Source organism: Perognathus longimembris, chromosome 1, assembly GCF_023159225.1.
Source record: "Perognathus longimembris pacificus isolate PPM17 chromosome 1, ASM2315922v1, whole genome shotgun sequence".
NCBI classification, from domain to species: domain Eukaryota; kingdom Metazoa; phylum Chordata; class Mammalia; order Rodentia; family Heteromyidae; genus Perognathus; species Perognathus longimembris.
In genome coordinates this window covers 145495094-145515331 of record NC_063161.1, presented here as the reverse complement: position 1 = coordinate 145515331, position 20238 = coordinate 145495094, and the positions used below count along the sequence as shown (strand labels likewise).

The window sequence follows — 20238 nt, the reverse complement described above, 5'->3', positions numbered from 1 at the left end:
CTTCAATTAACCACCACACAACTGGAAGTGGCACTGTGGCTCAGCGTGGTAGAGTGCTAGCCTTGAGCTGAAGTGCTCAGTGACAGCACCCAAGCCTGGAATTCAAACCCCTTGACCTACCTACCAACCAACAAACAAACAGACCTTAGGAACTAATATATATTTTTTTGCAGTCCAGAATGGAATCTTAATTTTTGTCAATTGTCACACAGTGAAAGAAACTTGTTGCACCTTTGAGGGAGGCAAATTTTTACACAAAGAGTAAACAGAGCCCTTCCCAAGCTTCCTTGAGAGCTGTTTTTTTTTTTTTTTTTGCCAGTCCTGGGCCTTGGACTCAGGGCCTGAGCACTGTACCTGGCTTTTTCCCGCTCAAGGCTAGCACTCTGCCACTTGAGCCACAGCGCCGCTTCTGGCCGTTTTCTTATATGTGGTGCTGGGGAATCGAACCTAGGGCCTCGTGTATCCGAGGCAGGCACTCTTGCCGCTAGGCTATATCCCCAGCCCCTGTTGTTTTTTTAAAGCTGCAGATATTTCTCTAATGGGACTTTTTGTCCCTAAAGGGTAAACTCAGTACTCTTGGAAAAAGAGAAGGGAAGTATTTCCTGCATCTCCCCAACTGGTAGACCTCATTCAGCCATCCTATGTACAGCTCTCTGCTGTAGGCTGGAGAGCTGGGAGCCCTGTTCATGAAGGAGATGGATTAACAAGGGGTCTCAACACCTAGGAAAGGATCATGCCCACTTTCCCAGAATGCCACCACTATTGTGCTATTCTTTCAAGTTATGCATTGCTGTCTTCCTACCTCTTTCATACCTATCCCCTGAAACTTGCAACAGATGAGACCATTATTAAGACAAAGCAGAAATGACTGCTATTTTATAATTAGAAAACTAGGATCTAGAGAAGAAAATTTTGGTTCTAAGACACAGCTTCCTAAAATAGACCATACCAACCAGTGAGATGGTCAGCCAGCACAGAAGACACTGGGAACCAGGCAAGCAGAGGGAGATTCTCCAGGCCTGAGTCTCACACAGGTCTGCACTCAATGGGATTAATCTAGATCTATCTCAAGGGGATAATCTTAAAATCCAGTTGGCCTGTGGAGAAAAAGATCACATGGGAAAGAAAATAGAGACAATAATATTTATTGAATACTCACAGCATACCAGATAGATGCTGTGTTAGGATTTTACATTCATTGTGTCTGCTAATCCTTGGGACATTCCTGTGGGTTAATGCCTCTTTCCCCACTGGACAGACAGATGGAGCAACTGAAGCTCACAGAATTGAAGAGACTTGCCCCAGGTAGCCTAGCCTCCTGGTGGTATTTGGACAATCAAGACCTTACAGGTTCCCAAGACCTTGTGGTTTCTGAAATGCTCTATGGACAGGACAAAAACTAGGCAGCCACAGAGATTAGGAGTGGTTCCCAGATCACAGAGGAAAGTTATAGAAAGCAAGAAATAAAAATGTTGGTATTTTTGGTCTTTTTTTTTTTTTAGATGAGATCAAGAAGAAAAAAAAATCAGAAATGGGTAGGAAAAATAACCTCTCCTTAATTTCTGTGGGTTTTCAAACTTAATGATCAGTGTGGGCTGAAGAGGGGAAAGGATGAGGAAGTAAGGTCCCTTGAGCCTGAAAATTATTTCATGGTCATGGAGTGGGCAGTAACCTAAGCCAAAAATCACAAAGAAGAGCCAAAGGAAAGTGTGTTAATGGAGGAGGGACTTAGGAGCAGAAACTCTCCTTGGACCTTCGTTTCCCAGCAGACAGACCCCATATCCACTGGGCGTTTGGCCTGATGTTGCTCTCTTGGCTTCCACTCTCTTTCCAGTTCTAAGAGTGGGCATGTCAAGGTCACCTTGGAAGTGAATATTATTTCCATGATCCTGGGTTGTGCTGGGTTTGGCTGGTCAGACATGGGATCCAGAAAGATCCCATTTACTAAAGAATGGCAGCTGGAGAGTGGAGACGTAGTCTAGTCCTTTGTATGGTGTCTGTAACTTATTCTCAGGTTTCTATATGGAGATTAACCCTTATAAACTACAAAGAACTATACACTCATCATGTGGTAGCATTGATTAATAAAAGGAACGAAGGAGCAGAGATTTGAGAAGTGCTAAACATAGAAGAGGGGGAACATATTCTAATCTGTAAAGCCACTCTGCCTCACCTCATGGGAAGCCTGCTTAGATGCCACACTTTTCCCCAAGTAAAGCCAAAGGACGGACAATGATGCCATAGTCAGTCCCACACCCTCTACCTACAGTGAAAGATGGTAAATATCACAATGTGACCACAGATAACAGATTCTCCATCCTAAAGGCTTGGCTCTGACATCAGCTCTAGGCATTATGTTGTCCTGGGTAAACAAACAAATATCCAGGAAAAAACTATTGATGGAAAAGATAGGTAACATTTCTGGATGTCTCTTCTGCTTTCTCCTTGACAGCCATGGGCTCTCCAAAGGAAATCACATTCTCACACATCACTGAAAATTCAGCCACTGTCAGCTGGACAGCACCTACTTCCCAGGTAGAAAGCTTCCGGATCACCTATGTGCCCATGACAGGAGGTAAGAAATTCAGAGAGGACTGGGACAGGAAGGATATAAAGGATTTGGGTAGCATAGTGGAAGAGACCTTAATAACTCTCTCATTCCCGTAAATGCACAGACATTGGAAACTACTTGCTACAAAATTGAAACTATAATCTATACAGACTTCATTCCTTAAGTACTTTAAGATCCTTTGGGGTAGGGGCAGGAAGAACTGTGTTGTTAAAGGTCATTTTATTAAGATTCTCTCTACCCTTCTGTGAGGAAGCAGATCCTGGACATTTTGTAACACAATGATGACGGGTTTTTTTTTTTAATATATACATTGGACTTTTATTCCTGAGCACATTCATCTGAATGAGTATGAGTTAGATTTTGCCCATGGTGCCAAAAATCTGTCTTCACTATAGGAAGTTGTGAGCTCTAGTTCAGAACACAGGGGCTACAGTGGGGTGAAGCACAGTGAAAAATCTGTCTAAAGTCCTCCTGTCATATAGCAAGCTCACAGTGAGTAGAGAGGATGTCTGGTGACAAGAATGCTGTACTAGCTCCATGGGGAGTGTAATCAGCTGGTATTCAAGCTGTTCACTGGTCCTGAAATTCCCAGAAATACAACTCCTGAACATCCTAATAAGTACAAGAGCCCAAACTTGACTATAGCATCCTTTTTGTCATAAACAGAACTCCTGATAACAAATGTATTTATCCTAACCCAAGTCAATGGGTTGAATAGTTCTGATGTACAGTACATAGTGAGCTTTCCATATATTTTGTAGGGGTAAAAAAAGTCAAGCACAAAGTTTATGCAACATGCCAGCTCTCTACTGAATAGAAACTTGCCATTTTTGGTGGTTGTGACTTCATGCCTTTTCCTTTCCTGGCTTGATTTTTGGCATCCGCACCAATGGAAAAAGCATTATGCACAAAGTTAAGGCCTTTTCCCCTGAAGCCAAAGGGTGGGAGAAAGTGAGAGGAAGTCAAGAAAATGGTATTGCTTTAAGATATAAATCCGTTTCCAAATCACGTCCACCTGCTCTTGGGCCCACCGCAAATACACATCAGTGAGTCGGCCATATTCCTGCTGTACTCCAGGTGTCCCCTCCATGGTGACCGTGGATGGGAGCAAGACTGAGACGAGGCTGGAGAAGCTCATACCAGGGATGGAGTACCACGTCAGTGTCATCGCCATGAAGGGCTTCGAGGAAAGCGACCCAGTCTCAGGGTCACTCACCACAGGTGAGTTGGACTTTGCTTCTGGTTTTACTGAGCTTACTTTTATGGGCTCCTTATTCCTCACCTCTAGTGTTATGTCTCATGACTCACCAGCTGGTGGGAAAAGAGGTTATTTATGAAATCATTTAGAGTCATGGTGCCAAGAACATAATTTGGGGTTCCACTCTGATCTCTTCTGAGCTGGGTAACTTTGGGAGCACCCTTAACCATCCCAGGCCTCCACTTCCTGGAATATTCTGGAAGAAATAGACCACGTTTGGGAATCATACTGACTCAAGTTGAAATCCTAATTATACCATTGGCTAGCTCTGTGTACTGGTCAGTTAATTTCTCTGGGCTCCAGTTCCCTTCTCTGGAAAATGGGCAGTATCCTGCTTTCCTCACTGTGTGGGGTAAGGAGCTGTGTAACTGTGCAAACTCTCCCATCTCCTCCTTTCTTCCCCCATCTACTTATCAGATCAGGACTCTTGTACCAAGTGCTTCATGGAGAAATGTGATGAAATTGTGTAGATAAATAGCTGCAAAGTAGCTACTGTCTGTTTAACAGCCCCTGCATTCTAGGCACGGATGCTGCAGCACACTTTACACTAATCCCCACCAAGTTTTCCAGCCCCAGCTCACAGAGAAGACACCTGAGACGTGGGGAAATTAGAAGGCCAAATAATCAGTAAAATGCTGGGACCAAATTTGAAACTAGGTCAATCTGACTGACAGCCCTGTGTTCTTCTAAAATGAAAGACCCTTTTCCTATTAAAAGCCTGAGTTGTACAGTGTGCTCTAAATGAGTGGAGGAATAATGAATGACATTGAGGAAGAATGAGATGGAACATTTCCTTCAGACATCACTGTCTCTATAAACAATTTATCCTTTGAGATATGAACAATGATCCAGGCCAGCCCACTAAGAAATCTAACGAATGGGCCTCATAGGAAATTTCAAAAATATCCTAATTGCAGAAAAAAAGGTTGCTAATATACAATTGCAACATTGCAACTGAACCCAGAGTCCCATCCACCCTACTCCTCAGGCCTCTGTTGCCCCAAAGAAATGTCTCCCTCATGACTCCCCACAGTAGATCTACAAAAGCTGGGTGTGTTTCTTTCCAAGGCCCCACTGTGATCGGAAGTTAAAGGGGATTCTGTGCATGCACAATGAAATGGGAAGAGATGACTAAGAGAGGACAATGTGGGGTCCCAAAATTGCTCTGCCCCACCCTGATTGTCCAGCCACTTCTAAGTTCTTGAGGCCTAGGTGTTCGTCGGTTACATGAGCTAATGGCAATGGCCCACATCACCCTGGACTGTCTTGAGGTAGCCGAGAAGCAAGTGAGAGAGCACGAAGGAAATAATCACATTCCAGTTGGCTTCCAAGGAAGAGATGCTGGGGAGAAAAAAAAATAGTCAAAAAATAGGCCACAGCTGAGAGTATGGCTCAAGTGGTAGAGTTCTTGCCTAACAGGTGTGAGGACCTGAGTTCAAACTCCAGTAGCACTAAAAAACAAATTTAGTTTTTCAAAGGAGTCAGGGATGGATGTCTTTTGAATATCCTTTCTCAATACTATTCACTTGAACATCATAACCTTTGTATTTGAGATAGGGTCACTCGACATGGTCCAAGCTTGCCTCAGTCTTCTAAGCACTGGGATTAAAGGCTAATGAATACTAATAGAAATACTGATAGTGGCTGAAATTCCTCTACTATGTTTTACATGCCTCGTCTACTCAGGCTTTACATTAGGAGGAAGGTAGGAAGGATGGGAGGTGTAGGGTAAGGAAATGACCTTCCCATGTGTACAGAGACAGTCCAAGTTGCCACGATGGAATCTGAGACTAGAGGTCTCCAAAGCTTGGCTCCGCATTGCCTGGAATTCTGATCACAAGAGATAGTACTCAATGCCCAGAAAACCTAAGGCAGCTTGGATCAGGTCTCCTCTGTCTGTGTTAGTTGCTTCCCTGGGAAAAGAGATGAGCTCTGATGATAATTCTCATTGGGTGCTAGAAATCCTCAGCACCATATTATCATGTGGAAAGCATGCCAGCCAGAATTATTTTATCCCCAGTGAACAAGTAAGAAAATAGCCTGCCAACAAGGAAAGGAATCATGACTCAAAGCCAGGTCAGCCTGGCTCCAGGCTCAGGCTCTGTGTTCCTGGCATGTAACTAACAGTAGGAGTCCTAGCAAAGTAGAGGGCAGGCCATCTGTGGTCTGAGGTCCTCTCCTGTCAGGACCAGCTCCTTCCCATCTTCTTTCTTTGCAGCTCTGGATGGCCCTTCTGGCCTGGTAACAGCCAACGTCACTGACTCAGAAGCCTTGGCCATGTGGCAGCCAGCCATTGCGACTGTGGACAGCTATGTCATCTCCTACACCGGGGAAAGAGGTAAGGTCTCATCCAAGACTCTCCTCCCCTGATACATGTCTGTCTTGCTGCAGACTCTTCCCATTCGTCTCTCCCATGCCACATTTGCTACATGGTGACAACAAAAAAAGAGAATGCATGAGCAGTGGGGAAGGCCAATATTGCCTGTGTAGCTCTCAGTTGCCACCTTCTCAAGGGAGTCTAGTAGGTCATTTAAAGTTTAAAAAATTAGTGCATCTCCAGCCTTCATATAATTTCCTAGCCCATCCCTCCACTGCTAGTCCTCCTACCAATCGGTGCAAGACTCCAGGAAGTACCTCTCATCTTTTACAAAGAAGAGGTCCAGAATCCTGGGGTCCCTGGCTTTTCAAAAGACACAGAAGAGACTAGTAGAAACAAGTCTGATTGAATGTGTTTTTGCAAGCACATGTGCTAATTTACATTAAAGAATTGGTTAGAATACCAATCAACATGGTCACCTGAAAGTAAAAACCAAATGCAAATAAGACAGAGAGAGCCTCCTTTTCAATAAACCTATATCGTTCAGTATTGCTTTGCTTTCAGTGACAATATGAGATCGAACCTATGCCTGGGGCCTAAAAATTTTAATCCCACCTGGTCAACAACCTGAGGAAGTCCCCTGTGAGCATAGAACAAAGGTGGGGGTAAGAATTTGGGTTTACTCGGTTTATTCGTTAATTCTGATTCCCTGTGAGCAGACTCTTCTGAGAAAGGGAAGATGATGTTATTTCATCTAAAATAAACCAGGGTGCCATTGATATGATTCATGGAAATTATCAGGGCTAGCAAAGAGGAGGAGAATGGGGAGTGGAGTTCATGAATGATGAGGTGACATGATCAAGTTATCCCAGTTCACCAACATCTTTCCAGTTGTAGGACTGAAAATTTCATACCTGGAAACTCCTAGTCCATGACCAAGCGATAAGGTTCCTTATGATTATGAGGTAAACTCAGACACCAATTGATTTTCACTATTGAACATGAGTGACTCAGGTCTGAGAGATCAGTGACTTTTCAACCTTCAGGGCTTTGTGATTCTTGACTTGACAATATTTGGTAGCACAAAAAAAAGATGTGTGATTGGAGGAACCAGAAGAGAAAGAAAGCAATGGGACAAATTCAACTTAGGGAACTCAAAGCTTCAGAAGGGGCCTGATTCCCCTCTAGCTCAGTCCTGTGTTTCAACAGCACAATGCTGCAACCAATAGACCATGTGGAAAAACAGCCCCAGTTCTCTTCCTTCTGATCTAGTGCCTGTTAAAATCCAGTTTCCACATGCTCCAGCCCCTTCTCCTATGAGGTGGGATGAATCATGTCAGAACTCAACCCAGCCTCTCAGCAGGTCAGAGAAAGATTCCAGGGTAGAAGAAGGAGTGCACACTTTTTGTTACCACTGTCCATGGTTCACAGAGTGAGAAGTAACTGCCTGGTTATGTGTATTTCATGTTCAGTGCCAGAAATCACACGCACGGTGTCCGGGAACACGGTAGAGTATGCTCTGGAGGACCTTGAGCCTGCCACAGAATATACACTGAGAATCTTTGCGGAGAAAGGGCCCCAGAAGAGCCTCACCATCACTACCAAGTTCACCACAGGTACAAAGTTACCAAAAATAGAAGCTCTGGCTTATAAGATGCTTATCCCCAGCTGACACCTTAAACATCAAGCCCTGACCAAGTCTTCCTCCTTGAGTCAGCCTCATGTCATGTGATGATGTGGGCAGAGGTTCAGTCCACCAGTGCCCACTCTGTGGAGACTTGAGATATCCTTTCAAACTAAAATGATCTCGTTCTCCCAGTGGATGAAGAAAAGATTTTTAAGAGGAGAGTTTTTAAGTAGAAAAACAGTCCCAACTGGCCTTCAGCATTTAGTGATTCATGTTCTAGGCAAAGAAATATATTTAAAAGAGAGATTTTTCAGGCAAGCTTTCCTAGATGTCCACTGAACTATATGCATTGAAATGGTTGTTATTATTATTTTGTGGGTCATGGGGCTTGAACTTGGCACCTGGGCACTGTCCCTGAGCTCTTTTGCTCAAGGATAATACTCTACCACTTGGGCTACAACACCATTTCTGGTTTTCTGGTGATTAATTGAATATTAGAGTCTCACAGACTTTCCTGCCTGGGCTGGCATGAACTGCCATCCACAGATCTCAAGCCTACTGAGTAGCTAGGATTACAGGTGTGAGCTACTAGCTCCTGGCCTTTTAAAAACAACAACAAGTGTCAGCCATCAGGGAAATGGAGGAGTGTCCTCTTTGCCTGGTGAGGGTTGATATGATATCAGCCTTTATGTGTCCTCTTACTTAGAAACAAGGGGGTCAGTAATGATGTTTACAGCTGTATCTTTCTCCCTACATTGAACCAAAGCCAACCAGAACCCCGTTGAGCTCATGGATGAGCTGAGGCTTAGACTATTTGTCTTTGCAGGTCATGGGCTTCAACCTCCTCATCTACAAGTGGGAAGTTTCTTGCCCAGGGTCACATTGGTTTGTGGTAGGAATCCAGTCCTCTTGATATTCCATGTCCTCTACTTGCTGACTTACTTAATATTAATTGTCCTCTCCAGACCTCGATTCTCCAAGAGACTTGACGGCTACTGATATCCAGTCGGAAACTGCCCTCCTCACCTGGCGACCTCCCCGGGCATCGGTCACTGGTTACCTCCTGGTCTATGAATCTGTGGATGGTACAACCAAGGTAGCTTCAAGTGTAAAACCATTCCCCACTGCTAGGGGGACAAATACATGTGATCTTAAAATAAGTGAGAGGGAATTAGCTGACGCTATTTCTCCACTCTAGTACATTTAAGGAGCTAAAAAGAAAAAGACAAACCAGTGTGGACAGGACACAGTTCCGGACCTTCTGAGTCATACCCTCCAGCCTCTCTCATTTTAACCAGATCCTAGTTTTGAGAGTCAGCCAAGGTCCAGAGCCACCACTTGTAAGCCTTGACATTTTAGGAGTCGGACTCCTAGCCACTGAATATTTTCTTGAGGAAAGATGGAGAGTTTCTTCTGCATTTTTGTCCTAAGTATTTTGTTCTACATATATCACAGAGGGTACCATCACAGACATATTGCAATTTATTTCACTGTGCCCTTGCCATAGCAATTATTAATAGCATTCACATCGTTGTGAATGCAAGTCTATTCTTGCTCCATGAACTTCCTCCTTTTACTTTTCAATTTTCAGTAACTTTAGAACTTCAGGCCAAGGAAAGGGGTTTTCTGAACTTTTCCTTTCAAACTTGCTCTTGAATTTTTTCATTTCAGTTATCCGTACTTTTGTGTAAGTTCTTCAATTTCTGTACATTGGTACTTTTTAAGTCAGCTTTTTTGGTGTTTCGTTATCATCCAGATTGCTAAAATATATTGAACGGGTATTTCATTCTGTAAACTGCAGATCATTTCTCCCAAGTTTCTTTTCTTGCTTTTCTGGCTGTCCTTTGGTTTCATTTCACTGGGGTCACATTTCATATAGCACACTCCTATCCAATGTTTATTGCTCTGGTTTATCCTTTTGTCCTTGAGACAAGGATGAAAGAGTTAATTGGGACCTCCAGCTGCCCAGCAAGCAGGGTTTGCCAACTCTGGGGCTCAGCAGAACGCCTGGGCAAGATCCAGCAATATGTTTTATTTTGGTCTGGGGCAAACTTTGGGCCCTTGCTGTGTGTAAAGGTTCACTTTATCTCAGGCTTCCAACTTGATACCTCAACCTCCTCAACAACTAATTGTAGCAAACTGGAATCCAGAGCCTCTGTGTTAGCTCATTCTCTCCAGCCTTCCACCTGGACTAAGAGGGGATGAGGACATATGAGGGTTGAAATTATTTCAATACAAACCAAACTTTGTTTAGGCAAACCCCACATTGCCCTCAGAGATAGCATGTTCATGTACCATAATTGTGATGAAGCAATCTCTCAGCACTCTGCCCACTTTTCTTAGTCCCAGCTCTTGGCCATTCTGCTCTCTCCTTCACCACCTTCCACCCACCATGACTCTGTTAGCATGCTATGCCTGGTGTTGTCTCTCTGACTCTCTTCATCTCTTTATATTTCGTTACTCTCATTTTAGTGGATATCATAAGCAAATCGAGTTAAACAGGCATTTCCAATCTGTCATATATAACTACAAGGAGAAGCATATTTCTAATTACTCTCATGACCTTCCTGGAGTTGGTATATAAAGAAGAAACTCACTGTGTGAGTTGAAACAAATCCTGTGTATTCCAAGTGTCTGTGCCCGCATCTGTGAAATGACTACATTGTACACATGGAAGCCTAGGGTCCCATCCAAGCTGGAATTCTTAGGATTGTGTTTATCTTGAATCTTGGGTCTCACATCAAGCTACCCTAAATGCTTAGAAGACCACTTTGCCCAGCAGCCTAGAGAGACAATAGGCAATTTTATCCCTGAGTAATTCAATGAACCTGGTTTTGTACCTGACAGCTGATCACTCTCTAAAGGCTATACAAAGGTAGGCTAGGTCACTAGTATTAAATGGGTGCTCACCCTGGCTTATTTTCCAACACATTCAGTCCTCAGCTTTATATATCTTGCTCAAAAATAAATCAACTTAGTGTAGGAGAAAGAATACAGGTCAGAGTGTTGGGAAACCTGGGTACAAGATCATCCTCTGCTACCAACAATAAAGTGAGAGCAGGTTTCTTAGGGTCTCTGAAATTTAATCCCCCACTGGGAAAAATCAGGATAGCACAGTCCAGTTCTCAGGTTACAGAGGAACTTCCATGCGCCTCTGCACTAACCCACTACTGCCCTACTTAAACCCAGCTGGCCTTGTTTGAGTGTTGCACAGAGCAATGTTGTGTTTGGTTCACCTGACTATAACTTCAGTTCCACTCTCAGACACCAAATTCATCCACGAAGAAGCATTAGACACTAGTGAGAGGATTTGAAAATAAAAATCTCCTCTCAACTGAAAGGATCATCAATCCGGACAGCAGCTCAGAGACCAGCCACAAGCATTGTAGTAATGAGTCACCCATCTGTTTCTCCTGGATATCTTTGTTCTGGAAGAGACAACTTTAGGCCAGCTTAAGCCTCCCTCACGCCCACCTTCAGACCTATGATGCTCATCTTTCCATTCAAGAGGGAAGCTTGCTACATTTGCACTGGCCAGGCCTCATTCTTCTCTCTCTCTCTGATAATTTAGTCGTCTAGGATAGAGCATTGTACTTTTTTTTTATAAAGCATATATAGGGACAGCTCACCTCACTGGTTTCCAAGCCTCTTGCCTCTAGTGCAATTTATCTTGCTATCATTTAAAATGTTTTTTAAAGCACAACTGAATATATGTTACTTATTTGTCTAAAAACCATAGAGACCTTCCATACCTCACCATAGCTTGGCATTTGAGATTCTGTAATGTAGTTATTCCCTACCTTTTCTATCTCTCTTTTCCATACAAGTCCCAAACCAAGTACAACTGAAATAGGTTATAGACTCTTCATTTTAACTTTCTTCCTCCTTCTGTCCCCAGGACCTTTGCTTATGTGCAATTTCCCTATCTCTGATACTACAATTGGGTACTTAGAGTTGGACATAGATTTTGTTGATTAAATTACTGAGTGCATGGGGTAGTGAATGAATGCTATGTCTATTCGCTGAGAATATCTGTGACCAAAGTCTATGTTCCTTTCTCTGCCTTAGGAAGTCATTGTGGGGCCAGACACCACCTCCTATAGCCTAGGAGACCTGAGCCCATCTACCCACTACACAGCCAGGATCCAGGCACTGAGTGGATCTCTGAGGAGCAAGCTGATCGAGACCATCTTTACCACAAGTAAGAAGCCCAGGGATGTGACTGGGTCTTGAGGTCTAACTTTGTGACATTGAACCAACCCTCCACTTCCCTTTTGGCTTCTGCTTTGACGGTTTCAAACATGTCTCTGAAAAATATCTATCTGCTATTGCTGCCTGGAAGCCCAGGGAATGTGGAAGCAAACTGGTACCCATGAGGAAAAGAAAGAAGAGTAGGCTGAATGCCTCTGGATTCACTTGCCAGCCCTGCCCCTTACTCTGCATGTCTAAGGGAGGGAGGCTCAGTCTTCTCTACTGGTCTCAGTTTCTTCATCTATATACAATGGGATTAACAAGGCCACCTGCACAATGACCTCATGAGGGTGAATCACCTCTTGTATTTGAATTCCTACCTCAGTGTGTGGTCCTTATATTGCCAAGCTCAATCTGAGCCCAATATAAGCCCCCTTCTCCTCTAATGTTCAATGTTTACAAGGCCTGTGCCATACACAAAATCACAATCTTATGGCCAAGCTGGCAAAATGTGTCAAGATTCTCATGCCTCCGTTTCCTAGTTGGGAAATGGAGGCTTCCAGATACTTCATAACCTGATCAGGGCAACCCTCTTAGAGTCAAAGTTGGGCTCAGATGTCCCAAAACCAGAGGACTCCCACCCTCCTCTTGCATCTAGCACTGGCCAGTGAGCTGTCTACTGGTGAGTGGAGTGACCCTATAAATTCGCAAGGAAGGGATGAGCTGGCCTCTGGAGCACCCCTTGCCCTTGGCTCATCCCTGGACAGATGTGTTGATGAGGGTTCTTCCAGTTCACCAGATCCAAGGCCAAATGCTGGGAGCACAAGATCATCCACGTACCCTCAGGATGCTCTTAGACTAGGGCTGTGGCATAAGCAAGAAGTTTATGCTGCAATCCCAGGTGACGGTAAATACAGCAAGGAGGAGAGATGGTGAGGGAGAGGAGGGAGAGAGGGAGAGAGATTGGAAGTGTAGATGTGGCTCAAGTGGTAGGGCACTAGCCTTGAACAATAAAGCTGAAGGATAGCACCCAGGCCCTAAGTTCAAGTCCTAGGACTGGCATACACATACAATAAAAGCAAGTAGCAGGTTCCGGATTTAGGTCCTTGACTCAGAGTCCTCTGAAGAAGCTGATGATATATTCCTAGTATGGACTGAGATGTATTTGTCTGAAGAGCTCAAAGCTCTCAGGTTTTCATGAGACTCTCAGAGAAGACTGCACCCTAAAAGGATGATGCCCTGATCCACAGTGAGCCATCCTTGGAGGGCTAGAACACAGAGTACTCTAGCTAGTACCTGGGCATTCATCAGGGGCTATTTGATGTACCAGGTGGAAGCAGGATAACTTCATACCACTTCCCGAACAGCAACTCGACTGTTACTACTAGTATGAGAGACCATATCTATAACCCCTACACTGCGAGACAGACTTTCCCTCATCTTGCACAGGAGGAAATAGAGACTGTTTCTGTTGCTTGCATATCCACCCTTAAGCTGCAATCAGAAATATCTACCCTAGTCCTTCTGCTCTGAGAGTGTTATTTCTCCTCCTCTTGCAGTTGGACTCCTGTACCCTTTCCCCAGGGACTGCTCCCAAGCCATGCTAAATGGAGACACAACCTCCGGCCTCTACACCATTTATCTGAATGGTGACAAGGCCCAGGCACTGGAAGTGTACTGTGACATGACTTCTGATGGAGGTGGATGGATTGTGAGTATCAAGGTGGACTCCCTCATCCATGGGGGAAAGAGGGAGGACACAAGGAGAAGGTGTAGGCTATGTCCTCCTCTGCAAAAGTATTTACAAGACAATGGCACCTACTTGGAAACCCTCTCTTTAAACAAAGCAATGCCAAGAAACTTAGGATTAAAGAAGAAGAATGCTAGGAACTTCTTTCTTATAGTTTACCTTATCTGAGCCTCCTCGAACTGATAAGTTAGTGATGGTGATCATAAAATCCACTAGATATATATATATATATATTAATTAGCAGTGGCCAAGCACTTACTATAAACTAGGCACTGTGCTAAGTGTTTTGCTGGAATTCTTCCAACTTGCTTATTGTATGTGCTGAATCACATATTTTTTAATCAATAAACTTTAAGAGCAGTTTAAAGGCTCACAGCAAAATTGATCCAGAAGTCTAGTTTCCATCTACACCCTGCTCCCACATCCAATCGCCACCATTATCAGGATCCTCTCCTGCACAGAGGGATAGATGTATTAGCATGGATGAACCTACATGGGTACATCATGAGTCCCTACAGCTAAGGGGCATTTTCTGTCCCTATATTTCAGGAGAGAATATGTGCTCAGAGAGGGCAGGTGACCTGCCCAAAGTCATATGCTAATTGGTGATGGACAGAACTGGAAATGGATATTCTTTCCACGGCCCAATGCTATTCATTCTGGAAAAAAAAAAAAAAAAAACCTCTCTTTCCTTCAGTAACTTAAGTATGCTTAGATTCACCAACTGTGTTTGTAGGTGTTCCTGAGACGCAAGAATGGACGGGAAGACTTCTATCGCAACTGGAAGGCATATGCTGCTGGGTTCGGGGACCGCAGAGAAGAATTTTGGCTTGGTAATTCAGCCCTGCATGTCTGTTTCTGAAGTACCCATTTCTGCCCTCCATTTCATTTGTCCTAGTTCACATGATCAAGAAGTGAGAGAAACAGATGATAATGAAAGGAGGTCTGTGACACAGATAGCACAGAACAGGTGCTCTGGGTTATTAAAAATAAAGGTTTAGTCAAGAAGGAACTTTATGAATGAACGGTAACCAGTCATAAGCTTGTCTTCACTGGTAAACTGGCTGTTTTCCTCCTGTGTGTCAGGCACTTGGCTCCGCCCCATACAGCCATAACATAAGAACACCCTTACAAATCGCAGATTTCCCTCTGGTACATGAGAAAACTGACACCCAGAGGACTAGAATGGCTTATTCTCAGTAATCCAGCCAATGAGCAGTTTGAAATCTTCCAGAAACCAGCACTACAGTGCTATCTCCCTATCCATCATCCATCCATCCATTCATTGTCCATCCATCATCCATCTATCTGCACCACTTAGATTTTTCAGCCATCTCCCTGCACAGAACTCATCTATGCACTGTTATATATCCTAACATCACCCATTGCCTTCCCTTGGGTCTTTGCAATATATTAGGATATTGGAAGAACAAAGATTTCAACCCAATTTTAGCTGAGTCTTAAGAAGCACCATATGTTTTTCCTTGTATGGAACCAGTGAATAGGACCCCTTTCAAGGCCAAGTCTTTGTGACATTCTGTTCTGTGTCCCAGCTGCAGCTCTGACAGGAAAAAATAGAAATGATGGCATTAGTCACTTGTGCCCCTTAAAGCAGCCCTTGCCTGTCATCTACAGGGCTGGACAACCTGAGTAAAATCACAGCTCAAGGGCAGTATGAGCTGCGTGTGGACCTGCAAGACCATGGAGATACAGCCTATGCCGTCTACGACAGGTTCAGTGTGGGAGACGCCAAGACGCGTTACAGGCTGAAGGTGGAGGGCTACAGCGGGACAGCAGGTAACAGGGCAGCGACACCTACTAAACCGTGCATTGTTCCTTCCCCCCTCCCTTTTCTTCCTTCCTTCTTTCCTTCCTTCTTTTCCTTCTTTCCTTTCCTTCCTTCCTTTCCTCTTTTCCTTCTTCCCTTTCCTTCCTTCTTTTCTGTCCCTTTCTTCCTTCCCTTACTTCCTTCATTCATGATAATCCATCCAGTTAGCAAATCCTCAAGTCCTTCAATATGTCTTAGGTGTTAGGCCAGAAAATTTGAAATAACAAGAGATTAGGTGACTATTTTGGTCACTAAAGCAATGTTTTGGGAAACAGAGCCATCACGACTAAATTTGTAACTACTCTCACTCAAAAAAATTATTTTTATTTATCTCCTTAAAAAAATCAGTTATACACTGATAGAAAAAATATATGTTTCCATAACCCTTAACTTCATGTATCACAGTGCTTTTCTGCTATGGGCATCTGGCCCCTGGGGCTCCTGCAATGTGGAGCTGCTGCTGACACAGGCTGTCTGGGTGGAGCTGAGCAAGATGCTGCCCTTCTTTCATGTTCCCTAGAGGTGCAGTTGTTGCTCCTGTTGCTAGTCTGGGGACCACCTTCCAAGCAGCCCTTTTATTCCTTACCTGGATCAGAACTCTAATTCTAGTGCTGAAGATTTCTCTGGATTGAAACGGCCTTTGTGTATTTTTCTGGCTCTACAGCATAGGAGAAACAAGGAACAATATATACTAAGGCCTACAAGAAAGCATCCATTCTCTTTTGCATTACTCTCATGTAGTACTCACTGAAATCTTTCAGTGAGATGTTGGTATAAAGGGCAGGACAGGAAATCCTAATGCTTTGCCCAAGGGGAAATAGCTTATAGATGATGCATTAATGGTCTATGGCCAATGATTATCTTGGTAACAATGAAAGACGAGATTTGAGCGTACATACCCATGCAAGCCATGCCCTCCTTGAATGGCCTTCTTTTGTGCTTATGAACACAGAAGACTGAGTCCATAGCAAATCCCCAAACCCTTCAGAGCTCCAAAAGGAAGCATCTAGAAAGGAAAAAGTCTCCAGGTCTGGGTGGTCAAATCAGGGTACCATTTAGGGAGGCAGAGTCATTTTGGTGATAAGAGTCAGGCGTGGAAAGTAGTCCCTGCATGCTTCAATGCATTCTGATATTTTATTACTTGGCAATAAATACCTGTTTGGTGGAGATGTATTCCAGGAAGGAAGATAGTGTTTCATGGCACACAAATCTGCCAAGCAGCAGGAATGTGGCCCCTGTCCCCTCTCTGTATTTCCAAGGAGAGAATGCATCAGTACTAAGATAACAGTGGTCAGCTGGCATAGTGCTGTGTGCTTTGAAGGCAACCAGCCCCTTGCCAACATCCTAGGAGAGCATTCTGTCTCCTCAGTATCTACTGCCATCTCATGCACTGGGAGCTTTATTCATCCAAAAAGACACCCGAGTCTCTCTGAGAACTTGGCTCCAAGATGTCAGTATAGTATACCTAGGATTCTTTGAATATTTGTGCATAGTACCTGGCCAGAGTTGAGACTGTAGGAATAAGAAAATGAAATGACATTGAAAGGCTTCCAATCTCCATCATATTAAATTACAAACTACATTCCCAAACAGCATTATGAGCAAATGATAGTCTTGTCTAAGAATTGGCAAATGCTTTTCTAGTAAATATTTTTATAAGAACTACATGAGGAGCTCCAGTTGGCGCAATTGGTTAGCACGCGGTACTTATAAGAACTACATGATACTGTACCTTAAAATAATTGTGACACTATACTATTTGATAGCACCTAATATCTGAAAGTACTTAATCATAAGAAAGTCAACAAATGCTTGTGGAAGAGGCGTATATTATGTGTGATTTTTTAATTTTGTTTGTTGGCTTTTATATGGGGCCTTGCTATGTGCTCAGGCTGATCTGGAATTCATGATTCTCTCACCTTAGCCTCCCTAGTACTCCCTAGCACTGGGATTACAGGTGTGCATCATAATGCCCAGCTTGTAAATCGCTTTTAAAGACAAATTCTTTAGCTTATGTTCTGATCATTTTTTTGTAAAGAGCTAGGCATTTATTTTTTATAAAAGCTCTTTTCTGAATGTGGAAAAGATTAACAATAATAATTGTTTTAAACTATTTACGTACCCTTCTACCTGTTGAGGATATACCTTTGTATTCACTCTCACAATAGCCTCTGAGGTATACAGTTTTAGTGTGCTCGCTCCATTTCACAAAGGAGAAACCTACGGGTCAGCACAAGAGGCTTGGGCAAGGTCATAGCCAGAGAGTCCAGGAGGTAGGACATGAAACTGGACCTCCAGAGCCACCTCTAGCCTTCTTTCTACTGCATTATGATTCAGAAATGAATACTGCCATGAGAATGTCCTACCCACTCTCACCTTCAATCTTGACTCTGTGTCTGAAGTCCAAGGCTAGCCCACCCTAAAATGGAGTCTTTCAGCTATGCCCTTTGAGTTCTGCCTTTCCCAGCCCAGATGGAAGCTAGGATTTCTCAGGTCCTGATTTTCCTCCTGACCCTACTACCCTCTTTTCCTCTCAGGGGACTCCATGGCCTACCACAATGGCAGGTCCTTCTCGACATTTGACAAAGACACAGACTCTGCCATCACCAACTGTGCCCTGTCCTACAAAGGAGCTTTCTGGTATAAGAACTGTCACCGTGTCAACCTGATGGGGAGGTACGGAGACAACAACCACAGTCAGGTGAGTGGACTGGCAGGACATGGCAAAGGGAAGGGATCCTGGACTGGAGGATAAGACAGCTACCTCAGAGACAAACAACCTGTCACCTTTCTGACACCACAAGAAATCTCAATAACATGGGGTGGGGGTGGGGCGTCCGCTAATCCTTGCAGATCCCAAAGAGAACCAGTGGTCAAATGAGTTCCAAACTTCCCAAAGTGCAGCCGAGAAAAGTGGAGGGCATTCAAAGGAAGCAGGGATAATACACCCTAGCAGCGCCCCGGCCAGCGCACATTCAGAGCCCCAAGAATGCGTAGGATAAAGTCCACAGACATGAAATCCTCTCACTTAATGGAAGGATCAAGGCCCAGAGATAGATGACTTACCTAAGGTCTCAGAGTCAAGTTTGTAGGCACACCTAAATCTCCCCCCTTCTGGTCCCTTGATTATTTTTCCCCTGCACCATAGCCAACTAGAACCCCATGTCTACAGTGCCTGAAACAGTTTGTTTTTAGATTCCCCTTGAGGAACAAGTAAACAAACCAAACTCCAGAATCTACCTTGCACAGAGACCTGCCTGTACTGGCATGTATGAAAGGCAAATGGGGCCAAGTGGAGCAACCAGCCCTGCTCTGGACTCTTCTTGGGGATGGGGTGGGGGAGAAGGGAAGAGGTGGATGTGCTCACAGATCACACCATCTTCCTTATTTTTGGACCTTATGGGCTGCTCCTAGGGAGCTCAGGGGTTTTGTAAAAACTTTAGCAGCCCAGGTTATACACCCCAACCCAGACACATGGATTCAGTATTCTAAGGGTTTGCGCTCATTCATATTTGCATTGCCTAGTTGGGGATTTTTTCAGGGGGGTGTGGGTTGGCTCTACAAGTGTCTCCTGGCATGCCACGGGTGCTAGGAGTTGCTTTTCTCTACTACTAGTTTTGACACTTGTGTTTATGGCTACACTAATTGCTAGCAAATGAGAACCATTGTCCCCTACATGTGCATCTTTCTTTTGATTTTAACTTCTGGTATTTTTTTTTCAAAGCACTCTTAGGATCACTATGCCATGTGATTTTTATCTTTACCCTATAGGGAATCTGGGTATGTGTTTTTTTTTTCATGATGTGTTTCAGAAGAAGCAAAAGCTGAAATACCCAATACCCTCAATACCAGGCCCGGCTGGCCATTCCAATCTTAATAGGATGCTTTAATTTCCAGCCTCAACATTATTCTATTACCTTCACCCTTATTCTATTACCTCCACAAACACCAGCATAAAACAAGGTCCTTCTGAAAACCAAGCCAAAAAAAAAGACAGCATTAGAAGCCACAAAGAAATTGCAAGGGCTGTTCAGCCAAATGGGTGACTTCTCTGAGTTCTTTTTCCCTACCTTACTTCTTCTCCATTGTACAAGAAGGCTTGTCTTGGGCTGGGGATATAGCCTAGTGGCAAGAGTGCCTGCCTCGGATACACGAGGCCCTAGGTTCGATTCCCCAGCACCACATATACAGAAAACGGGCAGAAGCGGCGCTGTGGCTCAAGTGGCAGAGTGCTAGCCTTGAGCGGGAAGAAGCCAGGGACAGTGCTCAGGCCCTGAGTCCAAGGCCCAGGACTGGCCAAAAAAAAAAGAAGGCTTGTCTTCTAGCCTCAAACCTCAATGAGAGCAAAGCACCAAAGCAGAGGAAGGGAACACATGCACTAAGCTCTCAAACTTCAAGAGCTCACGGTCACTGAATGATTATGAACATGTTTGCCTCTAAAATGAACTAGCCTTTCCTAGATAATCACCTCCCATCAGGCTCAGAGATCAGCCCAGGTCAGGGAACATCAAGAAAGTAGAAGCAAATAGTCTCTATGTCTCCTTTATCTCACTAGCCACTAACCTGTCTGTGGACATGTTCCCCTCAGCCCTGCGTAGCTGGCAGAGAAGGCTCAGTGCCAGGGCTGGCTACCCCGAAAGCACTGCCGGAAGCTTAGGTTACTCAGTCTTGATGTCCCCTGCTATCAGGGCAAGA

The 20238-nt window shown here is 44.1% G+C and overlaps 1 protein-coding gene across 6 annotated transcripts in view; it reads left to right on the top strand.

Moving 5' to 3' along the window:
- Tnc (tenascin C) overlaps positions 1 to 20238 on the top strand; it is an 88795-nt gene that overhangs the window by 67094 nt on the left and 1463 nt on the right. For all 6 annotated transcript variants that reach the window (XM_048340409.1, XM_048340400.1, XM_048340391.1 and 3 more), the window contains 10 exons: positions 2453 to 2575; positions 3650 to 3793; positions 6049 to 6168; positions 7620 to 7763; positions 8740 to 8870; positions 11843 to 11975; positions 13525 to 13676; positions 14452 to 14548; positions 15351 to 15512; positions 18081 to 18244. In XM_048340409.1, coding sequence (XP_048196366.1) covers positions 2453 to 2575; positions 3650 to 3793; positions 6049 to 6168; positions 7620 to 7763; positions 8740 to 8870; positions 11843 to 11975; positions 13525 to 13676; positions 14452 to 14548; positions 15351 to 15512; positions 18081 to 18244 — 1370 coding nt within the window. The remainder of the gene's footprint in view (positions 1 to 2452; positions 2576 to 3649; positions 3794 to 6048; positions 6169 to 7619; positions 7764 to 8739; positions 8871 to 11842; positions 11976 to 13524; positions 13677 to 14451; positions 14549 to 15350; positions 15513 to 18080; positions 18245 to 20238) is intronic.